Source organism: Ciconia boyciana, chromosome 1, assembly GCF_034638445.1.
Source record: "Ciconia boyciana chromosome 1, ASM3463844v1, whole genome shotgun sequence".
NCBI lineage: Eukaryota > Metazoa > Chordata > Aves > Ciconiiformes > Ciconiidae > Ciconia > Ciconia boyciana.
In genome coordinates, this window is record NC_132934.1 from 17,153,551 (window position 1) to 17,174,988 (window position 21,438).

Genomic DNA, 21,438 nt, shown 5'->3' on the forward strand with positions numbered 1-21,438 from the left:
TGTGTCCCCAGCCAGCTGCCACCAAATCCCATGTTCAGGTTGTCCATCTGAAGCCTTCACTCAGCATCACTTAGCGTCACTGCAGTTGCAAGAGGGGAGGTTGTCGGCAGTCACATAACGTGCCGTCCTGCAAACATCAGATGATGTTTGGGATGGAGCGTCCCCAAAGTGGCAGTCGTGGCCTGCAGCGGGTGGCCCGGTCCCTGCTGGGAAGTGGTGCTTTGGAGTAAGCTTTGCTGTTAAACTGGTGCTTGTTTTAATCTTTTCATGGCATGATGGATCAAATCTGACTGCTGACTGCTCCCGATTAACTCCTTTGTTTTGTCCAGGATGTCTGACATGACAGTGTGCCCTGTTACTGGACTGTCACAAGGTGTGACCGCAGTCAGAGCCGGTCTCTGATGCTATGTGGCTTCTCCCATGCTCTCCCTGGTGCTTGGGGTACCCATAGCCCCCAGGCTGGCTGGGGGGCGGAGGGGGAGGCGGCTGCACCACACAGCATTGGAGCTAAGTTGGGGCTGGTGTCCCTGCCACTCTTCTTGCGTGGCCTGCTAAAAATGATGGAAAAAATCAAGAGCGAGCAAAGTTTTTGTAAGCTGGGTGGTGAATGACTGCTGCCCCCAGCCTGGTACCGGCTGAGATAGCTTGTACATTATCTTTGTATGTCAGGTTTCGTTATGGTGGGTGGGATTCCCAGGGAGACGCTGAGGGCATCGGGACGTCCGGGTCCCTGGTGGGAGAGGGATCAGTGCCCGTTGTTAGCCCAGCCCCAAGGCGCTGCCGCAGAGCTGCCACGGCTGGGGCACAGCAGCCGTGGCGCTCAGGGACAAGCTGGTGTCGAGGTCAAACGCCGCTTCTCTTCGTCGCTGCAGGGAAACGTGGGTGAGCGGAGACAGATGCGATCCAAGGAGATGGGGCCAGAGCAGGGCAGCAGCACCCAGCCTTGTTCTTCACGCACGGCCAGCTCCCCTTCCTCCAGCCCCAGGCTCCGGCCTTGCTCGCAGCACAGGGAGGAAACCGCTGCAGGCAGCAGCTGCCTCCGTCTGCAGCAGCCGCTGTGAGCAGGCACAGCTTCCCTGGGGTCACCTACCTGGTGTGGTTTATCCCCCCATCCCAGCCCAGGTGTGCGGTGACAGTGGCTGGCCGCAGCCTGGAGCATCCTGCTCCGGCTGGCCCTGCTCCGAGCGGGGCTTGGACTGGGCAAGCTCAGAGATCCCCACCAGCTTCAGCTGGTCAGGGGGTCTCCAAAAATCTGTCCATTTGCAGGAAGTGCAGCTTCTCTCAAGAGCAAATCTCCTTACAGACCTCCTCTTTCCTGTGAATTACTCCAGCCTGGGGAACAGAGTAAATCTTCTGCAATATGATGTATTGGCTTGTCCTACAAATGGCCACAGCTCTGGGTCCTTTGGCCAAGCCAGCCCCTGTGTGCTGAGCGTGACACAGCGGCAGTAAATCACAGCCCTCCCTCTGCAAGCATGCACAAACACAGTCTCTATCCAGCTCTGTTTAATACAACGAGCCTCTTGCGGCTTCCCACCTTATCTTCACTGACTCGCCACCCCTCTGTCTTTCAGCCCAGGATTCCCCGTCACCTCACACGGAGCCGGTGTATCGGCATCCTCTGCAGCTGTCTGGGCACTGCGCGGGAGCTCACCACAAGCTGGTCTCTGTTGGGTTTCACATCCAGAGAGCTGCAGCACCCAGAGCGAGCACCCACAGTCGAGGTGTAGGGTGTGAATTTACAGCAGTGTGGCTAGGTGAGAGGGAGAGCATTTAGTGTTCGGCTCACAGAGGTATGAGACCTTGTTGGAGTTCAATGTCACCAGCCCTGGAGAAGTGAGCTCTGATGCGGGTAACCCATCAGAGGCTGTCAGAGAGACAAGGCTGAAGAAGGGTTGCAGGAAAGTAATTCGCTTTTGTGGGGACAGATGGGGCATTGGATGCAGAGAGTTGAATATTTTTTCCAGGAAACCTCATCCTTTCTGAATCTGCTCTCTGCTAAAACCCTTAAAAAGCCCATTCACAAACAGTTTCCACCTAAGAAATCATCACTTGTATGAAGACTTAAGCTTCTCATTTCTCACAATGATAATCCTTCACAAAAATGAAATAAGGATTTCTGCAAAGTATGTGGAGGGTCTTGGCATAATAACATTCATGAAACAAAACTTCTGTCTGGGCAAGCACTCTGCGCATCAGGTGCTTGCCCAGAAAATTTTGCCCAAAGTCTTACCTTGCAGGTTACTGTAACTAGATCTGATTTTATAGCACAAAAGGATACCAGGTGCATACTAAAACTGCTTCTAACTGAAGCTTAGGGTAACATTTTCAGTGAGAGAGTCTTTCTTTCCATCTATATTTAGAAGCATTCGAGTGCCAACACTAAACCAATTTAACTCCCAGTTTTTGGCTAATTACAGGTACACTTCTGTCCTTTTCCCCAGCAAAACTCAAGTTATAACTGATTCTCACCAAACACAGTTAAAATCATATACATTTCTGTGGCCTCCCCAGAGGCTTAGCACACTTCCAGGAAGATTAACATGGATGAACAAGGAATGTCTCTGCCTACGCCGTTTCCTCAGAGAAAGCTGGTGGTTCCTGGTTGTGTATAGTGGGATGACGGTCATTCCTGCAGGTTACAAATACTGGTGGCTTAAACAGCGTTGGCTGCTGAAGTATCAGCTGAAGAAAGCACGATTTGAGGCTAGCACTGAGAGAGAGGAGACTCCTATTAAACCAAGCTCAGCTCTTCCCAAAAGCCACAAAAAAAATCAGGTGAAAGAAAGCACCTGAACGGAGGGGGAGACTGGCGCTGAGATAAGGAGGAAGCATGATTCTCTTCTAATGCAATAATAGTAACATAAATACTTTAAAATACTTCTCTAGTGGCTAAAAAAGAGCACACTGCCTTATTTATCATCATTGCCAGCACACATACCACTACAAAGATAGTTTTCTTTCTTCTCATTGCTCTGCAATTACAGGTAAAAATTGTAAGGTAATTGGATTTTATACACTCTCATCCAAAGGCTTTGGAACATGATTATCTACGGTGATTGACATATCCCAAGTGGCGAATTATTGCATTAGAGACGTGTATGCAGCTCTTACGTACAGCCAGTCCAAAAACGTGTGTCTGGCACTGAGCTGCGTAATTTCAGTACTGGGAAATGGTGCAATCTAGGCTGAAACCTGGCTGGAACCAGACAGATTTTTAAAACTTCTGTGTTAGTGACTGAAGTGAAAATAAGCTATACCCACTGAAAGGCTCTGAATTATGAGAGATATAAGAGATAACTTAATGAAGATGTATTGCTTCATTTGAAACCCCTACACACATATGTCTATACAGTGCAACCAGCTCTCTTTTTCCAGTTCTGACCTGCACGCTTTGTCCCGTAGGTTCACAGGAGCGGACTGGGAACATGTCCCGCTCAGAGGCTAGCTCTGCGCATCAGGAGTATCTGCCTGAATTTGGGTCGCTCACTTCACTGTAAAACAAAACAAAATTTAAAAGTCCCAGCAATGATGCCGCTCTTGCAGAAATCAGGAGTATAACCTCCATTGCAAGTTACTGGCAGTTTACCTCAGGTTGGGTCACTTCAGCATCTCTCTAAGCACAGCCACCAGAGAGCTCCCTGGCCATGCGGTAATTTTACACCTGCCAGCCTAATTGGAAACTCAGATATAAAGTATACAGCGCCGGAGCTTTAGCTGTAACGTGCCATTCACTGGCCCCTGCCACAGCATATTGCAGGAGGCTGGCAGACCAAGCGAGTTTGAGCAGTGGGGAGGGCCGTGAAGCTGGACACGCACCACTGGAAGGGCTGACAGGTACCTACCAGGCACGGGGTATTGCTGGGAAAACACACACCTTAGAGATGTCCTAATTCAGGCCAGCGTGGGCTGCTGCTGGTGTGGCACAATCTGAAGGGACTTCATAACGCTGAGTGAACAACTCTGCCTTACAAACCACCGGTAACGGCTGAGCTTTCAGCAAACCATAGCTGTTATTCAAATAAATTATAGCTCCTGTGAAGAAGATGAACATTGCAGTTTCAGATAAAAAAATTACTAGGAATTTGCTTTGACAATAAATTGACGCAAGAGAAAAAAGAAAATCTGCTTATGTCAAGCCTTAGGAAGTGGGCAGTGAATTGGCTAAATGATAGTTACGCATTTCAGAAGTCTGGCTGCGCAAGCCACTTCCTACGTATGCAATTTGTATATACGAAAGACAATGCTATTTTCTTCCGAGTACAGAAAAGTCCACTGAATTTTCTGAGATGCTCTTTTTAAAATGGCATAAACCTGCAAACTGTTGGGAAATGTAGACCTCCTTTTAAAAATGTCTCTTAGCTTCAAAAATAAAAGCTGGAAGAAAACACAGCCACTAGTTTGATGATGAGAACAGAGTCAAAGAATGGCGACGGATCTCATCGGGGCTGGGTGACACACATCCCTTCATCTGCAAAACCTTTTATTACAAAATGTAGAAATAAAAGAAACCGACCTGGTGGCAATAAGGGCAGTGAATCTTTTAACAGCTGTCTCCAAGGGAGAAAGCACAACATACTTACCTTATAACAGCAAATCTCCTGCAGGCTTTAAGGAGTAGCCTCCAGCATAGCTTTTGCCAAGCCCAGTTTGTAATGACCAGGATCCTGCACACAGTCAGCTGGCTAACGTCAGTGTCCGTCCCCCCCGTCCCCCCCACTTTTATATACACACACACTTACATCTGTAAGATCTATAGATATGAATATGTATTTATAAGTAAAGGTGTATGGATATATAAGTAGAAGATGTCAGTAACAGAGTGAGTCTCCCTGCCACCTTTACTAGGAACTTTTTTAGAAAGAAAGAATATAACCTAGAAACAGTATTATCAGAAACTTTTATTTGTTGTGATGTGCAGCGTCACACAAACACTGAAATGAAGAGGAAAGCATTTCAGATTTTCAATCTGCAGGCAAAATACAGAAACACATAAAAGATTTGTCAGTGTTAACAGCCATAGAATGAATCAATAGATCTGCTATGGAAGGAAGATTAAGCCTTTGGGGGTTTTTTTTTGGTAAAAATTAATAAATTAGTTCTTTTTAAATTACATTTTATTCTATGTGTGCAGATGTGCATTTTCTGTTGTTTTCCATTTTTGCATTTAGTAGAAACATATGGCAAAGGCTAGTTTGCCTGTTAAAATGGATAAGAAACAGACAATAGTTCTGAACTAAGAGCCACTTCCAATATGTTTTGAAGTGAAACAGAATCTTTCCACTACCTTCAAGAGAAGCACAGTCAATTCCAAACTACAGAATCCTATGGATATATGGTAGGAAAGCAAATGTAATTCCTAGGGTTTATATTTACTAAGCTATTGTAAAATCCTATGTTAATAGTTGGAGATCTATAGTTAATCCATAGTTAGAGATAGCAGCAGAGATCCATAGTTAATAATAATTTAAAGCAAACAAACAGAAAAAAAAATTGTCTAACCAGGCTAGAAAAATCAAAATATGCCAATTAAACGAAACACAGTGAGAACAGGACAAAATTTCCATATTCCTTATGTGCCATTCTAGCTGGTCACTGCTTATCTCTCTCCTTCATTGTATCAATGTAGTTCAGCACCTCTAGAGTCCTTCTACCAGCCAAACTCAGATACTCGGCTTCAGAAGAAAAGGCCTCTACTCCTGCTGCGCTGCCCGTGCCCGCAGGCTGCAGCCCCTCACGTGCTGGCATTTTGTGCCCTCCAGCGGTGCCTGGGGTGCTGGGAGGAGGGAGACCCCCGGGGCTGCGGGCAGAGCGGAGGGAGCTCCCACAGCTGCACACCTGCATGGTGCCACACTGGGTGGCAACATCCACTTTCTCTACTTCTGTAACAGAGCTCTCAGTCTGCGACCAAACATCACACGTGGTACTGCGAGTGACATGCTCTCTTTGAAGGGCTTGGTGTAACGAGCCGCCCTCAGGTGGGGCGGTGTGGTTTTTATTTTCCTCCTCTGTGGCACATAAAATAGAGTCTTTCTCCTGAAGATGGTTTGCTGCTTCGCTAGTCAAAATACTGCTGGGCTGGAGAGGCACAGTTCTGGTGTGAGAGGTCTTGGGGGGCTCTGTGCTTGCTGAGGCTGAGATTAGGTTGGCATCATCTATCTTCAAGGACTGTTCATTCAGATATTCTTTCTTTTTGGCTGTGTCTTCCTCTTCAGACTGTTTGAACAGAATTGCGTGAATGCAACTGTTAAAATAGTTCTAAGTTAATGACTTAAGTACTAAGTTAATGACTAACTAATAACTAAGTTAATGAAATAAACAGAAAGGCCAGAACTCTCTGGTTTTGGTTGTTTGGGGTTTTTTTCAGTCTTTCTCCAGGGGTGTACTCCTGGCCTTTGTGGAAGAGAAGGTGGGTAAGGCAGACCTTCACTCTCACACAGAATTTATACTGTGACATTTTTGTATTCAAGAATGGCTGAAAACAAACAGTGTGTCAAATCCTCCTGCCTTACAGGCATGTAACATAAGGCAGCTATACATCAAGGAAGAGAGCAGAAGCTTGCTTAGCGTCTTCCCACAGTCATGTTACTGTAATTCCACAAGGCCTGATATTATCAGAGACCAGACCACATGTCTGTTAAACTACTTCGGAAAATCTACAGCTAATCATTTCTTGTCTTCCTCACACATGAAGTTGCCTTGTACAAAACAAAACCGTAAATAAGATTCCAGCTACATCCACCTTTAGATGCACTCAGGCATACAGGTATCATTCAAATGAACCCCTGCAAACCCATAAAGGGGCAGCACTCACCGTGTCAGGGCTAGAGCTGAAACAGCTCTCTGTCTGCCGTGGAGAGTAACTGGGAGACTGGCTGCTGAGTGATGACTCCACATCTGAAAAATGAGATGAAAAGGAAAGGTAGGTTACTCACCAAAAATTCCCCAAACATCCAACTCTCAAGTACAGCATGTAGAATTAAACATTACTACTTCTGATGAAGTTTTAAGATATTGTTTAATGAATAAAGTGTTAGCAAGGTCCATCTAGGTCTTGGCAATAGCCAGTTCTTCTCCTCTCAGGACAACACATCTTAACACAAAGCATGAAATGGGTTCCCCAAAGCTTCAGCTATGCCGTTAATCAGCAGCCTGCACCAGCAGCAGAACCGTGCTACCCAAAAGCAAGGGCATGTTGGATGGGGCTCTGAGCAACCTGCTCTAGTTAAAGATGTCCCTGCTTATTGCAGGGCAGGGTGAACTAGATGACCTTTAAAGATCCCTTCCAACCCAAACTATTCTATGATTCTATGAAAAGGAGGAAGGACTCTGCAGAGCAAGGGCAGGGAGAGAATGCAGCAAACTCCCTGCACACATTGGCTGCCATACAAGTTACATGGGCTTATGGCCATGTTTTTCTCTTGGAGGCCCTTGGGAGATCTTCTGCTCTGAAATGCAGCCAGCACAGCTGACCCCTACAGCTAAAAGGGAGCAAAAAGGATGTGAGATCTCCCTGCTGACTCCTATCACTCTGTGCACATGTGGAATGACAGCATATAGTCTAGTGGAAGAGAATAAAGACTAGTAAAGGCTAGACCAGTAAAATGGCACATGTCAAACATCTAATGAAGATATTAATTAATAGAAAAAACATGTCCAAGATTTTTTCCAACCAACAGAGGTCTGCAAGAATAGAAAGAAAGAAAATGACTGGCATTTACTTGGCATTTTACTATGTGGTGATGTTGGTAAACTTGAGCTGTGATGTTTAGGTTAATACTCTGGACCTCTTGCATGGATTTTTTTTTTTTTTTTTTAGCACTTACCCCTACTCTCAGAGCTGGCTTTTCAGTTTAGAGGACAACTTTGGAGGAAATGGGACAATGAAAAAAATGTGTATAATACTCACCAGAGAGAAGTTAACCTGAATTTATCTCTTCAAGGAAAAGCAAATACAGATAATTCTTAGTTACCTGGTAATGCTAGTCTTCTTTATACAGTGCTGCATGAATCAAAAATACAAGCCCTCATCAAATGTAACATCCTAAAAAGATCAAAACACTTCTCTCTGGCTTTAAAAGGAACTGTTTCAGTTTCACATGTAGAGAAAAATCTGATTTTTCACTTAATAATGTATAAATGGTACTAACCCCTCTCCATCTTGTGAAGATTTGAACTCACTCCAAATTTAAACTCTTTCTCTTGTGCTGTTGTGAACTTTTAAAAATAAGTAAGTGTTAATAGTGAGGGTTCAGCTGATCAGCACCTCAGGTTAAGTGAGGAATGTTCAGTTTCTGTATTACATAAAGGAGTCACTGCACTGTACCACAAATTATTTCAAGAGGTACAAAACCCCTGAGTAACATTGTGTAGCTGGGTGACTTCTGTGGGCAAAATATCTACAAGATTCTTTATATGTATACTGGCATAAAGTTCCTTTATAATACTGAAGTGTCCTGCATATAATATCTGGGCACTGCTTGCAGAGTCTGATCCTAAGGGTTAATGGGTAACTTATGCAATGTAATTCAGGCATCAGCTTAGGTGTGAATCAAACCATGTAAATTATGGGCCTGAAAGGGCTATCTATCTGAACCACTTAACTAGAAGCTGTTCTTTCTGGCTGCCCTGTATAAACCATGAAGGAAGCTTCCACAGAAGTTAATTCAGAGAAGCTAAATTCAGTTTCTAACTGTTGTGGGCATTCCTTCTCCACCTCAAATGAATGGTGCAAACAGTAGGTTTGGCAAAACTTATGTCTCTTTAAAAAGTTACCTCTTCAAAGCCAAAGAGCTGGTTCTGTCTCCAGGCTGATTCTTTCACAGACTCGTCGTCACTGAGAGATGCAAACACAGAGTTCTCTGCTAAGTGATTTTCCCTCCTACACTTTTATTTTCTTTCTGAATTAAAGTAATTACTGGTGACTTTTTTTCCTTCAATTTTTATTTTGTCTTCAGGAACCATGGAATGCTTCCCACTAGTGAGATCATTGAACTTATTTCTGAACCTGAGATTTAACACCAAGAATCTGTTTTTCACAAACTTCTCTTCTGTTGAAATGCAAAATGTAATACGAGAGATGACAGAAGATAGTGCTGCTTTGTAAAATGGAAGGTGTTATGGATCGGAGTCTTTGATAAAACCATCTTTTGTAAAACACGGAGCACTCACATATGCTAACTTTAGCCCAGGGAAGACACTAACTTCCTCTGCAGTCAGTGGAAGGAGACAGGGTCTTTTAGAGGGCAAGTCAGAGCAACAGCTTAACTTCAGGGACTCCAAATTGTCCCATGAAGCAGTCTTTCTCTATACGTATTATAGGCAGATGAACAATGGTACAAAGGGCTTACATGCGCATAAGTTTATTCACATTATTCAATACTATTTTCACTGGGAAAACTTGGGTCCTCAGTAATACTGTTTAGAATTTTGCCTTCATGTCCTCTTAGCAGGACTTCTCCAATTCAGCAAGGTCTCTGCAGTTATCACTAGTTAATAGATGGATAATTTCTATGGCACTCACCTTTTTTTTCTTGAATAGTTCTGTACATTCTCCTTTAAGTTAATCTGCTGATCATGGTGATAAGCAAATGTCTCTAAAATAAAAAAGTAAACCTTGATTTTTAAACACAATAGCATAAATGCAATTTGCATAAATGCATAATAAATGCTTCTGTCAACTTTTAAAAATAATTTAAATAACTGGATTTAAAATTAAATTACTTCATTCTGAAGATTCATGATGTTTTTGGTCAGGACAGACACATCTCTGGTTATAAAAGCATATGTCTTTAAAAGGAGAATAAAAACCAGAATATATGTCCTTAAAATATTGACACTCACCAATTTTTTCAAGGTTTGCAGGTTTTTCTTTATTTTCAGACGGCATGAAGTAGTGCTGTCCCTCATGACAGTCCTGCAGGTGGGTTTTATGAAGTCCACTGGTTTTCTTGTAGCTTGCACTTGAAGCATTGTCACTTTTAAGTAAAACCTGTTCTGGAGCTGTGAAAATGCCTTCAAGGTGTCTGTCTACAGAACTTTTTTTTGCATCGATTGCAGGATAAGCCTCTCTAGTATCATAAGGATAATTTCTGTTGGTCATTTGATTTCTATCATCAGGATCAATGAAAAAAATGGCAGTACTGCTTTGGTTAACAAAAGGATTAAAATACTTTGTGGAAGGATTATTATGGATTGGTTGGCTCTCATCTTCGAACAGTGCCAGAAAGGAACAATCACTTCCATCTTGGGGAGCTTTCAGTTCTGCAGTTTCTTTCACAACATCAAACAATGGTTCTTTTATTCCTTCACTGTTTTCTGATTCGTTACTGGTCATTATCACTGCATTTTTCCTGGCAGAATTCATATAGTCTAGCCTGGGGGTGGGGGTGGGGGCGGGGTGGAGGAGGGGTAGAAAAGAAAAAACAGCTTGCTCAGTACGTAAATAAGCAAAATACTAACTGCTAACACAACAAATTATGATAACTCAATGATAAAAATGTGAAAGACTTTACTCATCACACTTGCTTTTGTCCCAAATGTACATTATTTCAACTGAAAAAGTGTCCTGTATTTTATTTCCACTTTATAGTATGGTTGATTTAAAAGAGGTTCTGTTTCATGATGTCTCCAAACATATCAAGACATGGAGCACATCCTCCTGAGTAGGGAACTGTGATTTATAAAATCAGCCACAGTATGTCACTGCTGCTCCACCAGCTGACCAAAGAAGTCCATTTTCAGGGGAAAAAAAAAAAAAAGAGGAAGACAGCTTCTTCTGTTCATAAAAATTGTTTGTTCTGCAAGGCTCAGTTCTCTCCTGTACTGAAAGCCCATAATAAGCTCTGTGTACTGCTTAATTCCTGGTCTCTTTAGCAAGTGACTTCCATTTGCACTTGAGGTCAGTAATCCTAATTCAGCACAGAATTTTTCTATTCCACTGTCAGGAGGCCAGTCAGATGGTTTGTTTTGCCCATACTTCCCTACCCCACTTCTGATAGTAGTGGTTTTGAAGATGCTATCATGCTAGCATCATTAGCATGAAAGCTATCATGCTTTCACTTACGTGGCTCTTAATTTAACATTTTCGCTGCTTTTTTCTAGGCTTGATCTGCTGACTGACCGTTCAGAAAATCTGAGCAAAAGGTTGAGAGGCTTCTGAAGCACAGAGAACTGGCAAAGAAGGTCATTCAAAAAATGCCCTTTCTTTAAAAAAATTTGAGCAATGCTATCAATGGAACTTGAAAACTGAAGTGTAGTACAGAGAACTCTTACTGGAGAAAAATTCTGTAATGTTTTGATCGGCAAATACTTGGAACTGGATAAAGATCCTAGAGAACTTAAATGAGAAAGTAGTGTCCTCTACTTACAGAAAACCCCCAGAACAGTTTTAAAAGGCTAAACACACTAGAGTTTATTTCTGGAGAAACTTGGATAGATCTACGTGAGGAAGGTAAAGGCATTTTGTGAAGCAATTCAGAGGCTCCTTCTTCACATCACCTGAACATTTTGTAATGCTAAATAAAAGTTAATAGTAGATGAGGAAATAGCTGACCAGTATTCAGAGTGAAAGACAACTGCTATTTTTATAAGACCTCTAAAACTTTTAGTTAATATTTAATGATCTTGAGGTGCCACAGCTCTCAGATTATGCACATTGATTACATCATCAGTATGTTACAATTAAATTAAATGATTGTATAAGTTTATACTTTACTTTTCACATACAGCGAAAGAAACTCCCTTCCCAGGAGAACTGCCAGCTCGTGAGGTATAAGAATTTATGGCTATAATGGATGAAAACAAAACAAAGATGATACAAAGAAATGGATTTGAAGAACAGCTGGAAAGGAGATGTTGTTAGTGAGCCACGAATAGGCGAGGACTAAGGGAGGTGCCGTAAGCAGAGGAGTGCAGGCCTGAGGGCCTGTGGAGAAATGAAAGGAGAGATGTAGGTGAGACAAGGTAAGGTAGGGCTTTAATGTAAATATATTCATCTGGAATTCACCAAGATATACAGCAAGGTGAATGCTATCCTCATTTTAGGTTTTGCTGGAGAAAGCCGGGAGAATCTAGGAGAAGAGAGAAAGAGAAAGTTAAGGTGGCTAGGACTGGAAGCTGATGTGTTCATCTAGTTATGTGGTCAGTGAGCTTATCAGTCACTCGACTCGCAGGCAAAAAGGGTGTAGGTACTTCAGGAACAGCAAAATAATATATGGCCTTTTTATGTCTCTATCCAGCCAAAGCTAGAGACTGATAGGAACTTTCAACCAGATGGCAGACTTACAGAATAAAAAGAGTAAAGGAAGATTAGCCCTGTAAGACCCCTAGATCCAAGGCAAGAGCCCCTGGAAAGAAACTGAAATAAAATGTTCTGCATAAATGAGTCTGGCCCTAAACCCTCTGTGCTGAACCAGATTTTTAATCAGCACATAAAAAAAAAAAATATTCTAGGTTTCTATCCATTCTTTTAAAAAAAGGTGTATATTCTCATAGAAGTATTATTGAACCAATTCTAAAAAAAACCCCCTATAGTAAGATCATGTATGAAAGAGAAGGAAAAAAATGCTTTGTTCCCAAAATCCCAAATGTAAACAATGTAAGTGGAGAAGCTGCCCAACTGCTACACCATCAATGTCATCAGAAAAACACTTGCAACAGTGACCAGAACTAATGAGAGCTGGGGCAGCTACCCTCCCTGTGGCCTCTTACTAAATCTGTGCTTCTCACTCAGCGTGAATTCAGTAACACCATCGTGTGTGATGTTGCAAAAAACAGATCATGGTTCCAAGTGCCTACCTAAAATCCACGTTTTGCTGCCTTTCAGCAAATTTAAATAGCTCGGTATGTTCATTCTTTAATTTCAATTTCTATTTGAAAAGCACCAAAAATCAGTGAAAAATCAAGTAGCAATAAGTTTCAGATTATCTTAGTATTTTTCTTACTTAAACTTGACTGTTATTTCTCTCTTTAATGTAAAATCACTGCCTACCTATGCAATGGCTTAAACAGTTCCTGAGGCACGGTATTGGACTTCCTGAAAATACACTGGCTTGGAAGTTTTGTAATCCAAGGGTCTTGATCAGAACTATTTCCTGGCTGAGAAAACAGTAGAAGCTGTCAAACTCTGAATATATATAATAGTTATAGTGTTTAAAACTTTAAAGTTGGGTTTGCAAACAATATACATGTTTTCCCACTATTTTCACTTTTTTTCTTTACAGTAGAAGCCAAAACTTCCTTACAGCCTGAGTTCTGTATAACTCATACTTTTCCATATTTGCATATCAATGTTAATATGCAAAATGTCCTTTTAGCACCCCATCCTCTCATAGTGTGAACAAGCTTGGTAGACTGTAGCATGCTGAAGTTCCACTGAAAATCACATAATTATAGAGAGCTGTTGTGTGGAAGGGACCTCAAGAGGTATCTAGTCCAACCTGCTCAAAGCAGGGCCAGCTTCAAGGTTAGGCTAGATTGTTCAGGATTGTCAGGACTGAGATTCCACAACCTGTTTGGATGGCCTCTTCTGGTGCTTAGCTACTTTTGTAACAATACTTTTTTCCTATACAAACAGAATTTCCATTGTTGAAATTTGTGACTTTTACTTCTGCCATTTCACGGTGTACCTCTGGCTCTGTCCTGTCTGTAACTCTGTTTAGACTGTGGAAGACAGCAGTTATTTCACCCCACACCCCCATAGCCTTCTCTTTCCCAGGCTATGAAAGCCCTCTTTGCTCAGTCTCCCCACATGCATCATGTGCTGCAATCCCCTAACAATTTTTGTGGCCCTTCATTGCTCTTGCTACAGTTTGTTGATCTCTCTCTCGTACTAGGTTTCCCAAAACTTGACACAGAATTTCGGATGTGTTCTCACATATGCTGCTCAGAGTGAAATAATCACTTGCCTTTGACTGCTGGGTATGCTCTTTCTAATACAGCCCTCTATGTAGTTGGCCTTCGCTGCTACAAGGCTGACTCATGTACAACTTGTTGTCCACCAGCACCCTCGGGTCCTTCTCTGCAAAACTGCTGCCTGCTCAGTCAGTCCCCACCTGCACTGATGCGTGGGGTTATTTCTCCTGAGGTGCAGGGCTTTGTATTTCTCTGTGTTAATCTCTATGATGTTCCTTCTGTATGAAGTGGCCTTCTGCTTGTCAAGACCCCTCTGAGTAGCAGCCCTGCTACTGTAATGATCGCTCTGCCAATTTGGTGTCATGCATGAACCTGCTGAGGTACTGAGGGTGCATTCTGTCCCATTGTCTAACTCTCTAATGAAGATGTACTGGACTTAGTATTAATGTCTGGGGATCCCTGCCATTACTGACCTGTTGCCAATTAGACTTTAGCCCACAGACAACTACTTCTAGCATGATGGTAACAGTTTTTTTACCCATCTTATTGTCCACTCATCTGGTTCATACCTCCCCGCTTTGGCTACTAGGATCCCATGGGAAACCTTGTCAAAAGCCTTCCTAAAGTCAAGGTAAATAATATCTGCTTCTCTCCCTTATTCATAGAGCTAGTCATTTCATTACAGAAGGCAATCAGGTTTGTCAGGCACAGTATGGCCTTGGTAAAACTATGCTGGCTGTTCCCAGTCACCTTCTTGTTCTTCATGTACCTTGGAATTGCCTCTGGGAGGTCTAGTTCCATAATCCTTTCAGGGACAGAGGTGGGATGATACTTTCCCAGATCATGCTTATGTTTTTGCAGATGGGTGTGACATTTGTGTATTTCTTGTCACTGAGGAGCCTTCCCGATCACCACAGTCTTTCAAAGATGATAGACATCTGCCCTGCAGTGGTGTCATCCAAATCCGTCAATATACTTGAATGCACCCTGTCCAGTCCCATGTATTTCTTTATGTCCAGGTTCCTAAGGATTCCCTAACTTGTTCCTTCACTACTGTTTTGTACCACCACTCTCTACTGAGCTTGAAGATGTGCCAGAGAGCAGACCTTGTCAGAAAAGCCTGAAGCAAAGTAGGTCTTGAGTGCCTCAGACTTTTCCATGTCCTTTGTCACTAGGTCATCAACTCTATTTAGCAGTGGACAGCATTTTCGTTGGTTTCCTTTTGCTGATGACATACCTATAGAAGTCCTCCTTGCTGCCCTTCTCACCCGTTGTGAGTTTCAGCTCTGGCCATCCTAATGCCACCCTTCCAAGCTCAGGGGATGTGTCTCTATTCTTCCTGGGTGGCCCATCCCTCCTTCCACACTTCCTTTTGGCATTTGAGCTCAGTCAGGAGTTCCCTGATTCAGCCAGACTGGCCTCCAGGACCTACTCTTTCTCTTGCACATTGAGGTGGACTGTCCTTGTGTTTTGAAAACATCTTTCTTGGGCTCCTTTGTCCTTCAGGTCATCTTCCTGTGGGTTTCTGCCTACCCGTTCCCTGAACAACCCAACACCTCCCCTTCTGAAGCCCTGAAGTACTCCTTCCTCATTTACACCAAGACTTTAAAATACCACTGGTGATACATGTAGAATTTGTTTTATTATTTTCAACAAATAATATCTTTTCTAAAAATAAAGCATATTATGAGAGCCCCCTTGTATTTGCTATACTTTTCTAAGGATGATTCTTTTAAGAATCCCAAAGTTAACAAAAAAAAAAGTAACATACATCAGAACAAATAACTTTCAATCATTTCTTAAACTTAACTTGAGTTAAACAGTAGGCTTTTCTCAATCCTTTTAGGAGCATTGAGAATACTGTAAGAACTATGTTACTCACTGAGACACTGCATGATTACAAACTAGGTCACGGTGATCACCTGGGATCATATAATACCCAGTTATACTAACTGTACATTTAAGAAAGCTGTATTTATAACTGTAATACATTTCAGCGTTCTTTAACCAACTTTACAAGACAGAAACAAAAGAAAGCCAGCGGTATGTGGCTAACTCTCCTTCTGCAGATATCCGTGATACTGAGAGCTCAGTGAACAAAAGCTCAAGTTAAGTGTATTTCATAAAAATAAAAGAAATATATAGAATATTCATTGCCACCAGCCTACCATTCATAATTATCTTCACCATTACACTAATTCTACACCCCAAATAAATGAAAGTTAGTTTAAAAAAATTCTGCAGAAATGACAAAATATTAATCAAACCTGGTTTTGCAGCTCCTCTTCGTAGGTCTGTTCCCAAGTGTTGCCCATTAGGTTTGTGTTGAAATTTTCTTCTGAAAATTGTGTACAATTAGAGGACCAAAAAACAGAAGAGGACAATGGACAGGCACTAAAAGCTCTTGCTACGTTGTCTTCATGTTCCATACTAGAGTCAGCATACATTAATTCTGTTACTTGTGATAACTAGACAAAACATAGCAGAGACATTTTATTTATCTAAAAATGTTTTGATGTAAGCATAAAGTTCAAAGTAATCATACCTTTCTTTTACATCTCTGCACATATACCACATGCAAGAGAAAATTGTCATGTATTCTGATATGATTTTTTCCTGAAAAACGTAAGGTAAACGTTTGGTCCATTCGGGGACCAGAATGGAGCCCCCATAATCCAGGGGGAAATAGTTAGTGACCTGCTGCACCACTTAGACACTCACAAGTCTATGGGGCCTGATGAGATCCACCCGAGACTACTGAAGGAACTGGCAGATGTGCTCACCAAGCCCCTTTCCATCATTTACCAGCAGTCCTGGCTAACTGGATTAGCAAATGTGACACCCATCTTCAAGAAGGGCCAGAAGGAGGACCCGGGGAACTACAGGCCTGTCAGCCTGACCTCGGTACCGGGGAAGCTGATGGAGAAGATCATCCTGAGTGCCATCACACGCCATGTAGAGGATAACCAAGGGATCAAGCCCAGCCAGCATGGGTTCAGGAAAGGCAGGTCCTGCTTGACCAACCTGATCTCCTTCTACAACAAGGTGACCTGCCTAGTGGATGAGGGAAAGGCTGTGGATGTTGTCTATCTAGACTTCAGTAAAGCCTTTGACACGGTTTCCCACAGCATTCTCCTGGAGAAACTGGCTGCTCATGGCTTGGATGGGTGTACTCTTCGCTGGGTAAAGAACTGGCTGGATGTCCGGGCCCAAAGAGTTCTGGTGAATGGAGTTTACTCCAGTTGGTGGCCGGTCACAAGCGGTGTTCCCCAGGGCTCACTACTGGGGCCAGTTCTGTTTAATATCTTTATCAATGATCTGGACGAAGGGATCAAGTGCACCCTCAGTAAGTTTGCAGATGACACCAAGTTGTGCAGGAGTGTTGATCTGCTTGAGGGTAGGAAGTCTCTACAGAGGGACCTGGACAGGCTGGATCGATGGGCTGAGGTCAATTGTATGAGGTTTAACAAGGCTAAGTGCAAGGTCCTGCACTTGGGTCACAACAACCCCATGCAACGCTACAGGCTTGGGGAAAAGTGGCTGGAAAGCTGCCTGGCAGAGAAGGACCTGGGGGTGTTGGTTGACAGCCACCTGGATATGAGCCAGCAGTGTGCCCAGGTGGCCAAGAAAGCCAATGGCATCCTGGCTTGTATCAAAAATAGTGTGGCCAGCAGGACTAAGGAAGTGATCGTGCCCCTGTACTCGGCACTGGTGAGGCTGCAGCTCGAATCCTGTGTTCAGTTTTGGGCCCCTCACTACAAGAGAGACATTGAGGTCCTGGAGCGTGTCCAGAGAAGGGCAACGAAGCTGATGAAGGGTCTAGAGCACAAGTCTGATGAGGAGCGGCTGAGGGAACTGGGGTTGTTTAGCCTGGAGAAAAGGAGGCTGAGGGGAGACCTTATTGCTCTCTACAACTACCTGAAAGGAGGTTGTAGGGAGGCAGGGGTTGGTCTCTTCTCCCAAGTAACAAGTGATAGGACAAGAGGAAATGGCCTCAAGTTGCACCAGGGGAGGTTTAGACTGGATATTAGGAAATTTTACTTCACTGAAAGGGTTGTCAAGCACTGGAACAGGCTGCCCAGGGAAGTGGTTGAGTCGACATCCCTGGAAGTATTTAAAAGACGTTTGGATGAGGTGCTTAGGGACATGGTGTAGTGGTGGTCTTGGTAGTGTTAGGTTTACGTTTGGACTCGATGATCTTAAAGGTCTTTTCCAACCTATATGATTCTGTGATTCCGTGATTCTGTAATAAGGGCTTATTTCAGTGAAACACGTAAGTACCTACTTAAGTTGAAGTATGCACACAAATGTTATCCTGAGGAGAGATGGGTATAAATACATTCTTAGCTTTAGACTTGTAGTTAAATGATCTGCTGACTTGGTTCTTAAGTAGTAAAATTAAAAATATTTTACCCTATTGAGGAGAGAACTCCAGCATGTTGTGATAGCCACAATACTATCTCAAGCAGATCAGAACACAAGGAGAAATTTGAAGGCAAAGCTCATGAAATGTCACTGTGTCCACAGCTACATGAAGTAATGCCTCTAATCCAGCTTATCCAGTGAAAGCAGCACAAACTACTAAAGGAGCAGAAAAGCCTTGTACATTAATTGCACAAAATCTTTGTACCACAAAACTGTATTTTTCCAGAAAGCTGAAAATTATGAATTTTATAGCTTCTCTTTCTGCTTAATAAAGTAGAAGTAGCTTAATTACCTAAATTGGACACATTTTAACTTATGAAGATTTTAAAAACAGTTCTTTGCAACATACAGGCCTTAGACTTTATTTTTTGATCCATACATTCAATTAGGTTTCTGTGTGCACACTGCATTATCATGTGTTTTGATGAACTGATGTAAATCTATCCATACAAGTGGAGGTTGAGGAGAAACTTAGCTATCATTTTGATCTGTTATTTCTGGCCACGCTAAATCTGAAATATGTCCTCTCTGTCTTCAAGAAACAGATGAATAAGAGTCATAAAGGAAGGCTGATTTAATCTGATATCCAAAAAAGTAGTGGTAGCTCATGGTGATCTTGGCTGAAACACATTAGACAGCTAAACTTTTCACCCATACTAAGTAATTGTTCCTGACTCAAAAGAAAGGAACTTCTAACACTATAAAAACATCTGTCTTTCTCACTCTAGCAAAACATGCTTTGGCAACATGAATGGGCCAAGAACATACAGAACAATACTGTGCAAGCATCTTTTGCAAGCATCTTTTCCTCAGAGTGCTATCTGATAAGAATAGCAGGAGTCAGTGGAGCTGTATTATCAAGCAAGGCTGAGTAATCCAAACTAAGTGTCTTCTAACAGATTTACTAACTTGTTTTTTTTGTTTGGTTGGTTGGTTTTCTACACAACAGTGGAATGGGTCATAAAAAAAAGCCTAAATTCCATCTAGAGAATGTTTTTCACTGTAACCTCAATAAGTGTATGAACTTCCCAGTTGTATCCACTGAGACTTGTACTTAAGTTCCTCTTAAAGACTCGCTGCTGTCTATGCTTCTCACATTTCATCATTTCGCATTTCTGCATTTGTTTTTAATTTACCTGCTGTTGGCCTCAGTCTCTTTCCCATAATCCCTGTCCTTTGTGACTAGCTTAAAGCACAGATATTCTTAAGTATTTTGGAAAATGCCTAAAACAAGGTGAGCCTTTCAAGAAATATGTAAGAAATAGCAGGAACAAATATAAAATATGACTGGCAAATAATATATCAGTATAGCCTTAAAGACGAAGACTTCACATGTTTCAGTATCCATGAGATTTGGTCACTCTTTGAAAAATCACTTAAAAATACAGTCACTGCTGCACACTTTTAGCTTTCCATCAGTGAGAACAATAAACTTACTTACATTATGCTGGTATTTTACTTTCTCTGAGAGATGCTGCATTCTGCTGTCCAATACTTGCTTTTGTAACCTTGTAAAATTAATAGAAACAGCCTATGAAATACAAGATACAAGATCTAGAAGATTAAAAACATTCTGAGTATTAATTTCAAAATAATTTAAGAATATTTTTCCACACATCTTAAAAAGGCCTGATTCTTAAGCAGTTATGAGCAGCCAGTGTGCAAGTCAGTCACTTTAGGGTGTCTGAAGTTGGATGGGAAAACAGTGTAAGTGGAAAATGCTGTTTGAATAGCCTGCTCTGTGAGATAACTTAGTGTATGTACCTGACATGAGTAAAGAGACATTATTTTTTAAAAAATCTTTCAGCTTCATGTACAGTTTTTTATTTAGAACACATTTATTTAGTCTCTCATAGGAAGAGTATCACTGGAATGCCAGAAGTGATTGTGAAACTTCTTCATCTTAGAATGGTATATTTATGTTTACTTAATATCCCAAATACAAGACCATCATGAAATACCTTTTCCAGAACTTCATTATAGCTTAACTACTGTCTATTTTATACAAGTACCTGTTCTGGATGTCATCTAAGTTTGACGTATGTTGTGTACGTAGTGGTGACATGGGAAGCTCTATGTTGTGCCTCCTAACAGGTATTTTTACATCTTCAGTGATATCAATGTGGACCGGCTTCCTCATGTTCTCTGCAATGAAAGTATTTGGAATGTCAGCATTGGGCTTGGAGAAAGTTTTGAGCTTCCTGAATTTTCACTAGAGTACAAAAGCTGTTGTTTTAGGTTTCTTAATCCATTTAAAGCCATATTTTTTGCTTTCTTTGTTACTAGCAATGCAAGAGCTCTATTCTAAATGGCATTACAGTATAAAATTATTTACGGTCAGCTGCTGTGTGTAGACAGGCTCTGTTGCCCTCCTCAGTCACCTTCTAATCTTCCTGAGCATAGGACAACAAATTGTCCACAGTCTGGTTTATGAATATGTCGCAGAGGATAAGAGTTAGGACTCAAGTTGTAGAGATGTTTTTTAGGAGCTTAATGATGGATTTTAAGAAAGATACTCTGGGTAGAACTGACAGACTATTCCAAATGCCCCCCAAAAGTTATGAAAAAAGAAGTGGAATACAAATGGACCCATTCAATGGCAAAGGGAAAAAGAAATGGATGTAGTGTAAAATTAATGGATGGAATGAGGAAGGTGTGCAAGTGTACAAGGCTTTAAAGGGGAAGTAGGCAGTAGTCAGGGTTATTGGATTCCTCTTATGTCCTGACTTTTTATGCAATCATAATGTTCATATTTACTTACAATTTTTTGTTTTAAAAATAAAACAACATTTATTTGAGCATTAAGTTATAAGTGGAAGAACAAGAACTAAAATAATAGCAGTAATAGTTAAGGAGAACCAATTCTGTTAACTGTGAAGTCAGAACACTGTTACACTAAACTCACCTGTCTTGTCTTTTTTGCTTGATATCTGGTTAACAACATACAGATTGAGGAGATCTAAACTGACTGCTGAACTTTTAGGAGATGCTACTCCCAGAAGCTTCATCTTTGATTTAAGTTTCTTCTTTTCAAAGAATTCCTGAATTTTTTAAAAGAGAGAATAAGTTTTTGACAGAAGCTTCAACAACACGTTACAGCATATGCAATTCTTAGTAAACAATTCCTAATAATAAAAGCACATGATTAAATCTCTCTGA

General features: G+C 41.8%; 2 protein-coding genes across 2 annotated transcripts in view; one reads left to right on the plus strand and one right to left on the minus strand.

Moving 5' to 3' along the window:
- The window catches only part of SLC2A13 (solute carrier family 2 member 13), a 211,696-nt gene that overhangs the window by 177,578 nt on the left and 12,680 nt on the right, over nucleotides 1-21,438 (plus strand). The window lies entirely within an intron of this gene.
- Nucleotides 5,465-21,287, minus strand: REDIC1 (regulator of DNA class I crossover intermediates 1). The gene is made up of 11 exons (XM_072867790.1): nucleotides 21,185-21,287; nucleotides 20,292-20,424; nucleotides 19,721-19,787; nucleotides 16,122-16,322; nucleotides 12,992-13,098; nucleotides 9,844-10,376; nucleotides 9,524-9,596; nucleotides 8,776-8,836; nucleotides 8,151-8,217; nucleotides 6,815-6,897; nucleotides 5,465-6,216 (listed from the first exon to the last, which is right to left on the minus strand). Exons 1-11 carry the CDS (start codon nucleotides 21,285-21,287, stop codon nucleotides 5,593-5,595), a joined length of 2,052 nt encoding a protein of 683 aa, XP_072723891.1. The 3' UTR covers nucleotides 5,465-5,592.